The sequence below is a fragment of the Trichechus manatus genome, unplaced genomic scaffold, assembly GCF_000243295.1.
Source record: "Trichechus manatus latirostris isolate Lorelei unplaced genomic scaffold, TriManLat1.0 scaffold00028, whole genome shotgun sequence".
In the NCBI taxonomy this organism is placed as follows: Eukaryota; Metazoa; Chordata; class Mammalia; order Sirenia; family Trichechidae; genus Trichechus; species Trichechus manatus.
Window position 1 is genome coordinate 15,914,471 of NW_004443964.1, and position 15,819 is coordinate 15,930,289.

Here is a 15,819-nt window from a genome sequence, read left to right on the forward strand (position 1 = left end):
TATTCACTATTCTTTGCCAACATCATTAATTCAAAGGAATCAATTCTTCGATCTTCCTTATTCACTGTCCAGCTTTCGCATGCATATGAGGCAACTGAAAACACCATGGCTTGGGTCACCTTAGTCCTCAAAGTGACATCTTTGCTTTTTAATGCTTTAAAGAGGTCTTTTGCAGCAGATTTGCCCAATGCAATACATCGTTTGATTTCTTGACTGCTGCTTCCATGGGCGTTGACTGCAGATCCAAGTAAAATGAAATCCTTGACGACTTCAATCTTTTCTCTGTTTATCATAATATTGCTTATTGGTCCAGTTGTGAAGATGTCTGTTTTCTTTATGTTGAGGAGGTGTAATCCATACTGAAGGCTGTAGTCTTTCATCTTCATTAGTAAGATGAAAATGCAGGGCAGCAAAAAGAATATATTTAGGGAAGTCAGGCTTTTATTATTTTACTCCTTTTACAATAGAGTTGCTATGAGTTGGAATCGACTCAATGGCATGGGTCTTACAGGTTTCACTAAAGGAAACTTGTATTTGAATATATTTAAATATTTTTCCATTTTGGACTGAGTCATTCTTGAGACTTGTAGAGAGCTGAGATTTTCTGCTGAAGGGCAAGTTTCTGTGTTTGGGTCACTACAATTACACATATACCATAGTGGAACGTGACTTCTTATTCTACATGTTTACATGTACTACACGTTGAGATTAGAACCTCCAAATTTTATATGAGAAAAGCTAAAATAACCAAGCCAAATGATGGATTTTAATGTTTATCAGCAACACCTCTACTGCCCCGAATGTCAAATGACCTACACTAAGACAATCAAGATTTGAGGGAGTCTCACTTCATTGTTTCCATACCAAATGCACTGTGATAATTGAGATTTTCAAGTTTCCTGTGTAACACACACACACACACACACACACACACATACTTTTTCTCTCTCTCTCAACAAGAAACACAAACAATTTATCTCATGGCAAAAATGCTAGCTACCCAGTTTTCACTTATGAGCTAAAAAAGATAAGAATCTAACACAAACTAGTCAGTTATTAATGAATTTATCCATTGATAAATACCACATTATCATTTATAGTGATTGTGCTCTATGTGTTCTTTTCTTACTAAATATAACTGGATTCTACTTAATTATTTCTTCTTTAATTTACCTTCTAGAATGAAACCAAAGTATATCATAAAAACCTGTGTTAACACAGGTCACACCACTTTTTTTTTCTTTTGTTCTTTTTATGTGACTCTAAAATCATTCAAATGGCTTTGGCAATGATTTATTAAAGAATTAAATAGCATAATCTCATTTTTCCATGCCTGGACTAAACTAGAAAAAAAAGTTAGTGAATTATGATTCAAAGGTGTGGTTAGAAATTAATTCGTAAACAATAATTGTATTCAAACAACGTAGAGTATGACATATTAGTTTGTAAAATGGCAAAACCAAACATTAATTCTTATAACAATGGAAGCAAATGGTATAACCATTTAATGATTCTTTGTTTTCTGAAGAAAAGGATTTTTATTCCTCTAAAATCCTGTATTTAAGTACTCTTCACTCAGAAAACCTTCCTATATTAACCTAAAATTTTCTTTGACACTTTGTCTCCTAAAGGGTAGCAAAAAGCTGTAAATATTAATCACTACATTTTGTTGCAGAAAACATTTCAACATTTTATGCTTCTCTAATGTGTAGCTTCTATGAAATTAAATGCATGCTCACAGTCAAAATTTTATTTCCATAAAGAACCGTCACTGCATGACTATTCTACCATGCTAAACGTGCTAGATTTTTAATTATATTCAATTTGATTTAAATTAATATTTACAGTATTTATCACAGTATCTTTTAGTAATACATATCAAAATCTGATCAGATTGTAACAACATTTTTTACATACAAAACTTAAAAAAGGATGTCTTTAACGTTTAAAAAATGGTTGGTCAAAAGTTTTTGGTTTTTTTTTTAAATTTTTTCTTAATTTAAATGGTTTCATAGGCATAACCTTCAAATGTCATTGTGAAATTTAAGAATTTGGTATTCCCAAAGTTACTAAAATCTTTACAGACACCTTTTCTTAAGAATAATAAAGTATGATATAGATACATAATAAGCCTTAAAAAATACCTGAGAGGTCTTGCCTGGGGATTGCCTGCTTCTACATATGGATGTAAATAATCCTTTATGTAGAGGTCAGCAGCACTATTAGAATGGGTGCAAATGAGAATCCTGCTGAAATAAATGGTGCAAATAAAAAGAATGATAAAACACAAAACTATTTAAGCAGTAAAATACCAAAAAAAAAAAAAAAAAAAAAAAGCAGTGGCCATCTTAATACTACACATTTCCCTCAACCAACTCAATAATCTCTAACATATGATGCCTTCAGGAAATTACTATTTTTTAAAACTATTAACAGAAGTAAATTCCCAAAAATTACTTTTAATTCTATCACACATTTTTTTTTTTTAAACACCCAACTCTGTTAGCTCTAACATACACCACAATTCCTTAGTCAACTTGGAGTTTTGATGGCTATTTAAATACTATCTTTCTCTACATCGACAATTTTTTAAAAACTATGTTTTAATAGAATTCAAATTTAATGCTTTGGGTTTTTTGGTTTTGGTTCTTTTTTTGCTTTGTTTAATTTTTAAAAGCTGGATGAAAATTGTCTTGCTAGCCCTCATTTTGTATTTAAAACAAGAACAGAGGTAGTGCCCTGCTAATTAAATATGAACAATACACCAACATCTCACCTAGTCTCCTGTTGCTGGAGTATATGCTTGACAGCCTGAGCTAGTGTGAACGTTTTGCCTGTCCCATAGGGTCCGATGATAAGAACAGGTGGCAGTTGTATAGAAAGTGGAGTTGTAATAGCCAGAACAGCCTCTTTCTGTTTTGCATTTAGTCGAGGATCCAACTGCTCATCCCACTGTCTGTAGAAAATTTTAAAAATTAGGTTATTTGAAATAGTACATGACATACAGGTATCCTGAATTTCACTGAATAATTACAACTACTGAAATAACACAGCCTCTATAAAGATTAATGTTTATTTAAAAAAATTTTTTTAGAAAATTACCCAGCAGAACCTGTGTAGGGTGTTTTACTATGTAAATCAAAACTAAAGTTATTATCTTGTCCTATTTCAAGTGCAATAAGATTTTGATAACTAAAAACAAAACAAAAAAAAAAACAAAACACAATTCTAGTTTAGTTGCTTACAAGTCTATGAATAGTAATAGCAATGTGTCAAGGATTTAACTTCTGTTACATAAAAGCATCAGAAAACTTTTTTGCTGTAATAATGAAGAAGTAATAGTTTCTTTGCATATCAAATAAAATGCAAAAGGAAGCTAAAAGAACTTCAAAATCTAATCCACTGAAAGATCTTAGTCAAGTTTAAAATAAAGGAGAAAAGAAAAAAAGTCTCTGTCCCTAGTCTAAGAGATATCAAACTTTTACAAAGATCTTAGCTTAAAAAATAGAAGTTTTTAAAGAAGGTATCAAAATAGCCAAAGAATATGAGATATTTCCTAATGTTTTCACACACACATACATATACACAAATAACACTGGTTTTTTTGGTCAGGGTAGAGAACACCTGTCATCATTGCACAAATGGCTACTGTAACAAGATCTATCCTACTAGTGTTCCTACTATGACTTGGCCAAGTTTCGAAGACTTAAAGGAATAGCAGATGTTGAAAGGGATCAAACCAAGTGGAGAATCAGCAGCATTCTTTCTCACAGCTATAATTAAAATACAAAATATCACAACAACTATGGTAAAAATGATAGGGATGTGAACCAAAATAGGAAGGGTGTGTAAGAGACTCTTAGAAAATCTGCAAATTCCCTGCAAAATAAACCTGAAATAGACAAGACACAGTTTAGACAGGAAAATTCCCTTTGTGAGGCTATACTCCACTTCAATTGGAAGCTAGTTACTTAGAGAAAATCTACTTAACATTTTCAATTTAAAAAATATATACTAGTGTTAAATTATGACAGATGTCAAACAAAAATCTCCTAAAAAATATAAACCTTAGAAAACAAACGTTGACTCTATAAACACTCCACTACTTATTTTTCTGAAATCTAAAATTTTTAAAGTGAGTTAAAAAAAAAAGAAAGACTCTGAGCAGTACCAATAGATTTCCTGGAAGCATTCACTAAAGCTCAAATATTTCACTCCACAGAGTCCCTCAGCTCTTGCAGGTTTATTTACTCATAACTCTGCCACTAAATGAAGAAATTGCTTTAAATGATCTCTAAGTACATATTTAAGTCCAGATGTAATGTATGTGGCAGAGACTGTGGACTGGTTACTTCAAAACCATTCACAGCACCCTTTTCCTTTGTCTTCTTCTACTATAGAGATTGTTGTTGCAGTGGTGGTGGTGGTGTGCCATCGAGTCGATGACTACAGAGACTAGGATGCTAAAATACTCGCTTTCCCAGCCTCCTCAGCTGGAGACCCAATTCTGATCAATGAGATGGAATTTCCTACTCAATAAAACAGTAACAAAGCCTCACCAAAAGAAAGCCCTTCTTGCTCCTTCACCTTCCCTCTTCACCTGACTAGATCAAGCTTGTGGTAAATAAACCTGCAGCAGCCATCTTTAAACCATGAGGCAAACAAGCATCAAGAGGAAAACCTACATGTGGTAGATGGCAAAGAGGTAAGAGAGAGCTCTTGGTTCTTGATGGCACTGCTGAGCCCTGCACCAGCCTTGAATCTCTAGTGCTTTAAGCCATAATTCGCTGGGTAAACTGTTACTTGGATGCCTACTTGACCAATAGGATACTATATCTAAGCACAATGGTTCTATACATGGACATGATGTTACTTGCATCGGATGATTATTTTAAAGATGAGATAATACATGTAAAACTCTTTAGGAAAGCATTTGAGCAATAAGTGTTCAATTAATACTGGCTTCTATTACTATAATATTTTCTGATGATTTCAGAAAATTGAAACTTGTGTACTTGGCTAGTAAAAAGTTAAAAAAAAGTTTATTAAAAAAAAAAAACTCACCTTCAAAATGTGGGGCCTAAAGAGGCTAGCAACAAGACGGATATTAGATTATATACATAAGCATAAATCTAAGAGATTAATGACAGATACACACGTACAATGCTAAAATACGACAATATTTCTGTATTTACATAGTTCATTTTGCTTATCAATTGTTTCAGTGTAAATAACTGCTTCAGAGAAGATCAGAAACTTTATCTGGTCATGAATAAAAACATTTACAGAAAGGCAATGAGTAAAACATACCGTATTCACTTATTGTACCACCTGCTTAATGAAGGAAAGAAGATTTATAGCATACATGCTAATAAGAGTCATCTCTGATTTTCAAAATTTAAAACACTACAAAATTGTCTCTTTAAGTTCATTCTGAATAAAATAATTTTCTCTCCTGAACCAAGTTAACTGAAAGTCTTTTTTTTTTTTCCTGGCCTAACACTTTAATTAATTTGTAGTCTACATGCTCAAGAATAATTTCTCAATTTCATTTATTTATCTATATTCCACCTTATTCCAGAAAAGATTTAAAATGGCTAATGGTTTCTCAGAATGTTCCTAAACCCAGATACCTTCTAATAATTATTTAAATTACAGTACTATGGGGTTTTTTTACTGCTTGAAAGCTTTCAGCTACTTGGCATTTTTTACAGTGAATTTCGCAGTTAATATTTGCAGTTAGTAGTATTTCACTATACTAATTATTTAAAGAAAAAAAATTGCTGTCGAGTCGATTCCAACTCATAGCAACCCTACAGGACAGAGTAAAACTGCCCCAAAGGGTGTCCAAGCAGTGGCTGATGGATTCGAACCGCTGACTTTTCAGTTAGCAGCCAAGCTCTTAACCACTGCACCACCAGGGCTCCATACAAACTACAAACAATATAATTTTCAGAAGTGAGCATATCAAGTAAACTCCTAAAATTTTACTGGTATGGCCTCACATCTGAAGCCCAAATTTTCTTTTTTAGACTTGAAATTATTAATTTAATAAATTAATCAAATATTAGTATGTACCAAGCCCTGCTGCAGATTCAAAAGTATGTAAGACATGGTCTTTTCCTTTAAAAAGTTCAGAGTTTAGTGAGTATAGTAGAAATGTATGCAATTGACAGAAATCTAGAGAAACCATGCTTGAAAGTACATAACTGACTGAGCCTAGTACATGGAAGGCTCATGGATGGGTGAGGTTCATCCACTTGAAGGTGAGAACACTTGAGCTGAACTAAATCTTAAAGGACAAGTGGATTGCTAACAAATTAATATTGGGCAAAGACCACTTCAGAAAGAGAAAACTACTTAAAGATAAGGAGACAAAAAAAACATGTAGAAGAAATTAAGCTTCAAGATAATTTAATATGGCCAGAACATAGGGATTTAAGAGGAAGGAAGGGGGTGCCAAATAGAAAACAGTAAAGGAAATCTGAAAAGATATTGTTACAAAGCAAGTGTCAATGAGATCATGTAAGAGAGCTTTTTATTAGGCTGTCCAGATTTTACCACATATCCAGGAGAAGGCCTCAGAGATTTGCAAGCAGGGAAATGACATGATCATTTTAGAAAACTAACTCAGGAAGAACATGTGGTTTGGATCAGATAAGAGCGACACAGACAGCAAGATGGAAGACCAAGTGCAGGGCTTGTGAAATAGTAGCATTAAGCACTGGCTATAAGAATGGAAAGAAAGGGAAAGATGCAGAGAAGCTGACTCAGGCAAGAAGTGAGACAATGTCACTGGATTTTTACAATTCATAGATCACTGACAACTTTCAGGAGAGTGGTAAAGTGAAAAATAGATTGCAGAGTGAATAAGTAAGAATACTGGAATATATATAGACTATTCCTTCTCACAATTTTAACAGCAAAAGAAAGTGGATCGGGTAGAAAAACGAGATGATTTGGTTTTGTATTATAAGGCATAGTTTGTTTTGTCCTATTTTTAGGACCAGGAGAAATGGAATGTGAGGGGAAGTGATATCGGTCACTTCTAGGCCTGGCCCATTACATTTCCCACATGACCCTCTGTGCTCATTCTTCCCTTGTATGCTAGCTGGATGTCAATACCAGGGCTACCTTGGAAACCATCTATTGAAGATATCAGAGCCTCCTTTAGTCATGAATAGGGCCACCCACTATGACTGGATTGACAAAAGAGGTAAATAAACTTTTATTGTGTAGAGCCACTGAGATTAAAAAAAAAAAAAAGTGAAGTGAGTTGTTGATGGACAGAAGCCAAGTGAAAAGGAAAAAATAAAGATGCAGTCGTACAGCTGTTACTGCTGTCTATTCTTGAAACAAAATAGAAGTACCTTATCATTTAATTGTGTGCAAAGATGTGCCAAGAAGAATTTAAGCAGAACAATATTTACACAACCATTAACTTGAAAGCATATTCATTAACTTGAAAGCTATGGTAGTACCTTCTGTGATACTTCCTTCATTTTGCTAACTTACAAAAATTATTTTAAATTAACTATTTGAACCATTTCAGAAAGGCCCTAGTTTTTCCATTCAACTTCTACTGAGAAATATTCCTAAATTTCTTGGTATCCTGTCCAGTTAAGGCTGTTGAGTAAAACAATAGCACTTGTCTAGACTCTGAGGTAAAGAAAGCAGATGATGATGAACCCTCAAATGTTTTCAGTATATTATTCTCCTTTCTCAACTAATAAAATGTCTCTTGAAGACACTGGGAAACTTTCTTATAAAAGTATTATTGAGTTGTTAGATAGGAACCGGAGGGGGCCGTGAGTTTATGCTAACAGGGGAGGAGCAACTCAGAAAATGAGGGTGAGAATGGTTGTACAACTGAAGGAATGTAATCAATGTCACTGAATTGTACATGTAGAAACTGTTGAATTAGTATATGTTTTGCTGTGTATATTCTCATCAACGACAAAAAATAATAATAATTTTTTTTAAAAGTATGCTTGAGTTACTTAATGCAGGTATTCAATGGAACATGAACATAATTTCCTTTAATGAGATATCTCCTTTTTATACCTGTTGGGACTCCAAGGTATAGTGGGATTCATAGTGATGTCTGGAAACAAAACCCCATTGTCCTTGATCCTGTCTAGTGCATAATGCATTTCACAGAGGGGTAAGCGATTTAATTGAAACTGAAGTTCAACCTGAAATACACACACAAAAAATTTTTTTAATAAAGAACTGAAGAAAACATTAACACCTGCGGTTCACTAGACTATTTTGTGGAGACAACCTTTTAGGGTGGACAAGTTTAGAGATTCTTTTAAAGTGTAATCATATTCCAATAGTAATTATTGCTAATATTTGCTTTGTTTATTTAGTGCCAGGTGTTCTAATAAGCACTTTACATGGATTATCTCATTTAATAGTACCAATGATGTGCGTGTGCGTGTGTGTGTATTATTATCCTCATTTTACACGTAAAGAAACTGAGGCACTTGTAAATTACTTAATCTCTGGTATCAAAAAATGAAACAACTTTTCATAGTTAACAAAACATTGGAAGACAGTGTTAAGGTTATGGCTGAAACCTCAATTACTGAAGAACAATTTATCAAACAAAATGGAGTCCTCTGCAAGTTCTCAAAAGAAATAAGTAATATGCTAAAAAAATCTTGGAACTCAAAGTAATACTTAAATAAGTTGATATTTATGTAAACTTGATATTTATTTATGTACCTTCCCTTTATAATTTTTACAAAATATTTTATTCCTGGACCAATTAAATGTCTCTCTTACAACACCTGGACTTAATAAACATATGTCAATATTGAGCTGAAAAGAGTAGGTGAATGATAATAATTTAAAGCACAAATTCACTGGACCGATATAATAAATCACTGAATGTATGTCTGTTAAGAGCTGCTGACACTATTTCTGATGAATGCTCTTTCAATTAAAGCAAAAAGTCAGAGGAGTGAAAAACTTTCTCTTGCTTTCTGAGAAATCAAATTCCTCTCAACAAAACATGATGCCTTGTTTACAATAAGTTAAAATATAGCAGAAATTTTATAGTAATCATTTTATTTTTATTACTGTGGTTACAATTTTTTTTTTCTTTTCTGTTTGTTTTGTTTTCAGGTAGCTTTCTTTCTCTTTATTTTTAACTGAGGTATAACTTTCATACAGCAAAGTGTACAATCTTTAGTGTACAGCCTGATATACTTTACATATGGACACACCTGTAATACATGTAGATACACCTGTAACCACCAGCCAGGTAAGGCTGCCAGATAAAATATAGGATTCCCAATTAAATTTGAATTTCAGATAAACAATGAATAACTTTTTGCATATGCATACTTACATTAAATATGCTTATTCAAAAAGAAAAGTATTCATTGTTTATCTGAAATTCAAATTTAATTTTTTTTTATTTGCTAATAACTCTGGCAACCCTATACCCAGGACAAGTTACAGAATATTCCACCATCCCAGAAGGCTCCCTCATGCCCCCTCCCAGGCAAAACCCATCCTCAGAAGGAAGCATTATTCTGCCCTCTCATTACAGGTTAGTTTTTTCTATTTTTGAACTTCACATAAGTGGAATCATGTCACATGTACTTTTTTGTGTCTGGTTTCTTTCTTTCAATATTATGTCTGTGAGATTCATCCATGATGCTCCATGTAGCAGTAGGTTGTTCTTTTTCATTGCTATGTAGAATTTCATTGTATGAACATATAACAAATTATTTAGCCATTATGCTGCTCTACAATTTATTTTTAACTAAATTGATTCTAAACTCATAGTGGATAATGTAATACAACAAAAGATGGTGTTACTCAACAGCTCATTCAAAAGATTTATAAGAATGCTATAAATCTGTTAAAAACAAGCAGAGGCGTTTTCGAATACTCAGGGCAGAGTTGAATTACTAAATAAACCAAAACCAAACCCACTGCTGTTGAGTCGATTCCAACTTATGGTGACCCTACAGGACGGAGCAGAACTGCCCCATAGGGTTTCCAAGGAGCAGCTGGTGGAGTCGAACTGCTAACCACTGTGCTCCCAAGGCTCCCAGTTACTAGATAAAGGCTATCTAATCCCACTATTCCTGTGAAGAATGGATTCAAGAAAATCAGCAGAACACCTGTGAAATATCATCTCTCCAGTGATAAAAACCTTTCAGCCCTATGACCTATCGATTTATCATGAATTAATAATATTCGCGTTTTATGTTTAAAAAAGAAAAATGATTAGCCTTCCAGTTAAACATGGCAGACTCAATACAGAGTTCATCTATAAACCCATAAAGACAATGAGAACAGGAGGTGATACAACTGCAGCTGAGAGATATCACCGGATGACTGCTTAGTTTCTTTTCATCTGTTCTTCCACTGCTAGGTTAAAACTCTGATCAGAAAGGTAAATCTTATATAAAACTGGAACATTTTAGATGTTACTTAGATTAAAAAGAATCTATTCTCTCTGGGATTTACCAGAGGTCCAATTCTCAACCCACCAGTGTAACACTTCAAAGTCAAATGAGCTTGTCATGGCAGAAGAAGGCAAACCAAACCAGAAGAACATCAGCTGACAAGGAGATCACAGACAACCACACTTAAACTGCCGCCCTTCCAAACACACCTGTGTGTCACAATCAGGTCGAAGATTAAGTTCTTCACAGCATTCCCTGGATATCCTTAAAAATATATATTCTTTTGTTTTTTCTTCAATAGTAGCTTCATAAACCTTCTCTTTGGTTCCCTGGGTCTGTACTAACTTCTCTTTAGGGACTGGTAATAAATAAACAGCATTGACTTTGGTCATCACCAGTCGTCCAGCCAAAGTATCTTCCGAAAGTGTTTTAGTAAGCTTAAAGCGGCCGAAAAGTTGTCCATTCTGAGCATACTTTGCACCTCCAGAAACTCCAGTGAGCATGAAGCTTGCTAGAATCTGCAACTGCACTTTAAGGTTGAACCTAAATCAGAAATAAAAAAACACTTTGAATATTTTACATCAAAAATGTAAAAACCAGAAGATAAGACAAAATAAACCAAATATAAACATACCAAAAAATAAAACTTCCTATCAGTTCCACTCCATTGAGCTATAAGCTATCTACTAGCTTTCTGTCTTTAATCCAACCAAGATGGAGACAATAAATACTTTTTAAGAAAATTAACTCCCACAAAGTTACTTAAGAATGCATACTTAGTCATGCTGAAGAACGCACACACTCAAAAAAGTTTCAGTACTTGAAACTAAAAGTGATTTTTTAATGAAATGAAATATTTATTAATTAATTTGAAAATCTGTTTATCACACCACTGGAACAATTAAGAGTTTAAAATCACCTGGGACCAGAAGGAAATGCACTGCATTGGACATAGGACTTTTATTAAATCTGACTGCTTTCCAAATAGATCTTACCAAACAAGTCTAACCATGAAATTTCACCCTTCAATACTGTTAATGAATAACATTCAGAATAAATTTTTGTTCGTGGCTACATCAAGGCAGATCCCATGCAGGAACTATAGAAAAAGAAGTGAAGGCTATCTTATCAGACAATGGTTGGTGCAGCAGTCACTCAAGCTTACATGTATAAATGTATCAGAGAGAACATGTGTGTAAACAGATTAATTTACACAGTCAAGAAATATGAAGTGAAAGAAAGATCTGAACACTGACAGCTCTTCTCCTTTTCCATTCTGAAATAGTGTTATAAGAAGAAAGACAAGGTGATGACAAGTAATGAGTACATTTCTCCTTTCTCTTAAAAGGTTTAAAAATTTGAATGAACAAAAAATTATTTTAAAATCTATATATCCATTTATGGAAAAGACTACTTCTTAATGGTACTACTGAATTGTTTTTTTTTTTCAGGTCTTCTTTTATATACGTGATGTAGAGAACGTCTTATAAATCCTTAAGGAAAAAAGAAAAAACACTTTTTTAAGACATTATAAATTTCTTTAATGAAAATATTTGTATTGCTTGCAATATTAGGAAAGCAAATACTCTAATTAAAATACTACATTAAAATATTAAATATCCATTTATATAAAGTTAAAAAATTATAAGGCTATTTATGTAAGTACAGAGAAATATTTTTATAGAAATAATATTTAAGGAAAGCAACACATCTGAATAGCAATTTGTGCATGCAATAAGTCTTAACAGTTTATAAGTCCCATTAGTAATTTAAAAATACATTTGAAACAGAAGACTTAAGGTTCCAAAAAGATATCTAAACATATACTAAAGTTAAATTTAATAATGTGATTTTGTTTTAAAAAAAATGAAATGAATTCTAGCAGTATTTGCCTAATATACATAGGTGGAATCTTTTAAAATTACATTGTATTTCTCTCATTCTCTATACACATTTCACTAGGTCCAAATAAGAGAAGTAGGATGGAAATGTTTTTAAATACAGATAGCACGTTATCTAGTTATGTTTGACTCTTCCAAAGATTGGATGTGCATTAAGGAGTTTTAAAATGAAAGTGGAACAAAGTATACAATACCAAAAAACAATCCGAATCCATCACCGTGGAGTCATTTCCCACTCCTAGCGACCCTATAGGACAGAGCAGAACTGCCCCATAAGGTTTCCAAGGAGCAGCTGGTAGATTCAAACTGCAGACCTTTAGGTGAGCAGCTGAACTCCTAACCATTATGCCACCAGGGCTCCAAAGTATACTATACTTCCTAGTTTACATATAATCTATGTTCCACCTGCTTCTTTACAAAACATATGCTTTAAAAAAAAAAAAAAAAAGAACAGGTAAACACAGAAAAAAACAATCCTTGATGGTAACGAGAGGGGAGAGGGGTGGGGAGCGAAAATCACTAACTAGATAATAGAAAAGTGTTGACTTTGGTGAAGGGAAAGACAACACACCATATAGGGGAAGTAAGCACAAATTGACCAAGGCAAAGTCACAGAAGCCTCCTAGACACATCCAACCACCCTGGGGGGACCGAGTTACTGGGGCTGAGGGCTGGGGACCATGGTCTCAAGGGACATCTAGGTCAACTGGCATAACATAGTTCATAAGGAAACTGTTCTACATCCTACTTTGGCGAGCAGTGTCTGGGGTCTTAAAAACTTGCAAGCGGCCATCTAAGATACATCTATTGGTCCCATCACTTTCGGAGCAAAGGGGAATGGAGAAAACCAAAGACATACGGAAGATATTAGCCCACAGGACTAATGGACCACATGAACCATAGCCTCCACCAGCCTGAGCACAGAAGAACTAGATGGTGATGGTGCCCAGTTACCACCAACAATCACTCTGATGGACATCACAACAGAGGGTCCCAGACAGGGCAGGAAAAAAATGTAGAACCAAATTCAAATTCACAAAAAAAGACCAGATTTATTGGTCTGGCAGAGACTGGAGGAACCCCCAAGACTATGGTCCCCAGGCAATCTGCTAATTCAGAACTGAAGTCACTCCCGAAGTACACCTTTCAGCTAAAAATTAGACAGGCCTATAAAATAAACAATAACACATGTGAGGAAGGTGCTTCTTAGATCAATCAAATACACGAGACCAAATGGGTAGCACCTGCCCAAAAGCAAAGACAAGAAGGCAGGAAGGGACAGGAAAACTGGATGAACGGACATGGAGAATCCAGAGCGTAAAGGGAAAGGGGGAGAGCGCTGACACATTTGTGACACAATGTCACAAAAAAGTATGTGTATAAAATTTTTGAATGAAAAACTAATTTGTGCTGTAAACTTTCACCTAAAACACAATAATACTAAAAAAAAAAGAAAAAGTACAGGAAAGCTTACATTATTCACGCTTTCTCAAATGAAGTTAAAATTTTACTTCCCTTTTACTACCCATATAATGTAAGTGAGGTGTACGGGTCATTAAAAACCTTCTCAGAGGGAAAAGATGACTCAGGGTACATTCATGATTCACAAATGAGCTCTTTGTGGAAAAGTCAATGTACAGTTTTCAGATTTTTGTTTGTTTCCCTCTTTGGAACCACTCTCCTCTTGCTTTAAGTTTCCTCTTCCACTGGCTTCTGTAAAGTCCCACTCTCCTAGTTTCCCTCCTACCTCCCTAGCTCTCCTCCACCTCTATCCACCTTCTAAAGCTTCACCCTGCCCTCTTCTTATTCACCCTCTCCCAGCTCTCCCACCTCAGCTCAGAGCTGTAAATCTAACTGCCAGAGAGGCATCTTCACTTATATGCCCTTCAAATTCAGTCTATGTAAAACTGAATCACCATGTGACCTCTCCACATGTCACCCCCAAACCAATCCCCCCGTGTATTATACAATTTAGAGAATGGCACCACCATCCACCTAGAGTCTCAACCAGAAACCAAGTCATTCCCAACTCTGCCTCTCTCACCAACCTTAATTCCCCTTCATACAACCACCAAGCCCTGTTAGTTCCTCCTCCTAATTCATCTGCATGGCCACTACATTACCCTCAACATTTAACCTGGAGCACCATAACAAACTCCAAACTTGACTTCTTGCCTCAAATCCATTCTCCACACCACCACAAGAGGATCTCTGTAAAATGTAAAGTGTAAGTCTGATGATAAGCAGCTTCCTATAGCTCTGAAGATAAAGTTTAAACAGCTCTTTATCTCTCATCTATCTCCCCACCACACAGGGGCCCTCCATGAAAACTACAATGGCCAAATTTGCAGCTTCCCCCAAAACCCTATACTCCAACTCTTGTATCCTGCTTCCTTTAACTAAAGACCTTTGCCCTACTTCTGAACCTGGCAACTTTTATCTGTTTTCCAAAATACAGCTAACTACCATCTTCGCCAAAATCCACTGATTGACTACCCTCTTTCTCCCCACTAATCTGGGATAAGTGCCCATCCCATGGGGTCCTTGTGCATGCCTCTATCACAGTGATAATCACACTGTATTACAGCCTGACATTTATGTCTATCTCCCCTACTAGATTATAAACTTTAGGGGGACAAAGAAACATACCCTGTTTGCCTCAGAATCAGCCCAGAACCTAACACTTTGGGTACTCAATAAATTTTGTTCATTGAATTAATTTTACATTTTTGTAACACTCTCATTTTTTCCAGGCACCATAATCCCATTCCAACCACTTTACATTATTCTCTAACAAATTCTAAAAATCCTGTGATGTATTTCTCAACTAACTTAGGCAATATATTAAAGTTGTACGGTTAAATCTATTTTGAATCTGCCACTCCAAAACACTTGATTACAATTTAGCAGGCATGAAAAATTAATCTCAGTTTTAGAGCAACAAGAGAATCCGCGTGTGACATTTAGTTGTAGCTTCAACCTAACCTCTTGCAGTAAAGGCACTAGAAGATGAAAGTACTGAGACACACAACTTAGTACTTCATCACATGTTCAAAATGCAGACACTACAGACTTTCTAGTAGAAGTGTGGCTACTAATACTTAATTTTTCTAGAAGATTAACAGACTAAATCCGAAATCACCTTAATAAGCTCTCTTAGGCATTTAAAATAATACATATTTTTCAAACATAATAATTCAGAAACACCTAAAATACAAAATATATCCTATAATATTTTTTATTCAAAAGAAAAATCATCTTTCCATTTTTACATGTCGTATTTTGAAATCAATCTTAAAGCTTACATAATTTCTAATCTTTTGGGGAATGGCAGAATAGTAGTCAATCAAATTTTCAACCAACTGAAATCATAATTCTAACTAATGAGAAATACGGCTCTATCAACCTTAACAATAGTTTTTTATATATATATATATATATATATACACATATATATATATATATATCTTGAGGAGTGTAACTTTAAA

General features: G+C 34.4%; 1 protein-coding gene across 7 annotated transcripts in view; it reads right to left on the bottom strand.

The window, feature by feature from the left end:
• HELZ (helicase with zinc finger) overlaps positions 1–15,819 on the bottom strand; it is a 188,621-nt gene that overhangs the window by 100,325 nt on the left and 72,477 nt on the right. For 6 of the 7 annotated variants that reach the window (XM_023729303.1, XM_012554956.2, XM_023729299.1 and 3 more), the window contains 4 exons: positions 10,640–10,973; positions 8,065–8,195; positions 2,777–2,956; positions 2,145–2,249 (listed from right to left, as the gene is read on the bottom strand). In XM_023729303.1, the coding sequence (XP_023585071.1) occupies positions 2,145–2,249; positions 2,777–2,956; positions 8,065–8,195; positions 10,640–10,973 (750 nt within the window). The remainder of the gene's footprint in view (positions 1–2,144; positions 2,250–2,776; positions 2,957–8,064; positions 8,196–10,639; positions 10,974–15,819) is intronic. The other variant, XM_004374202.2, reaches the window with a different exon arrangement.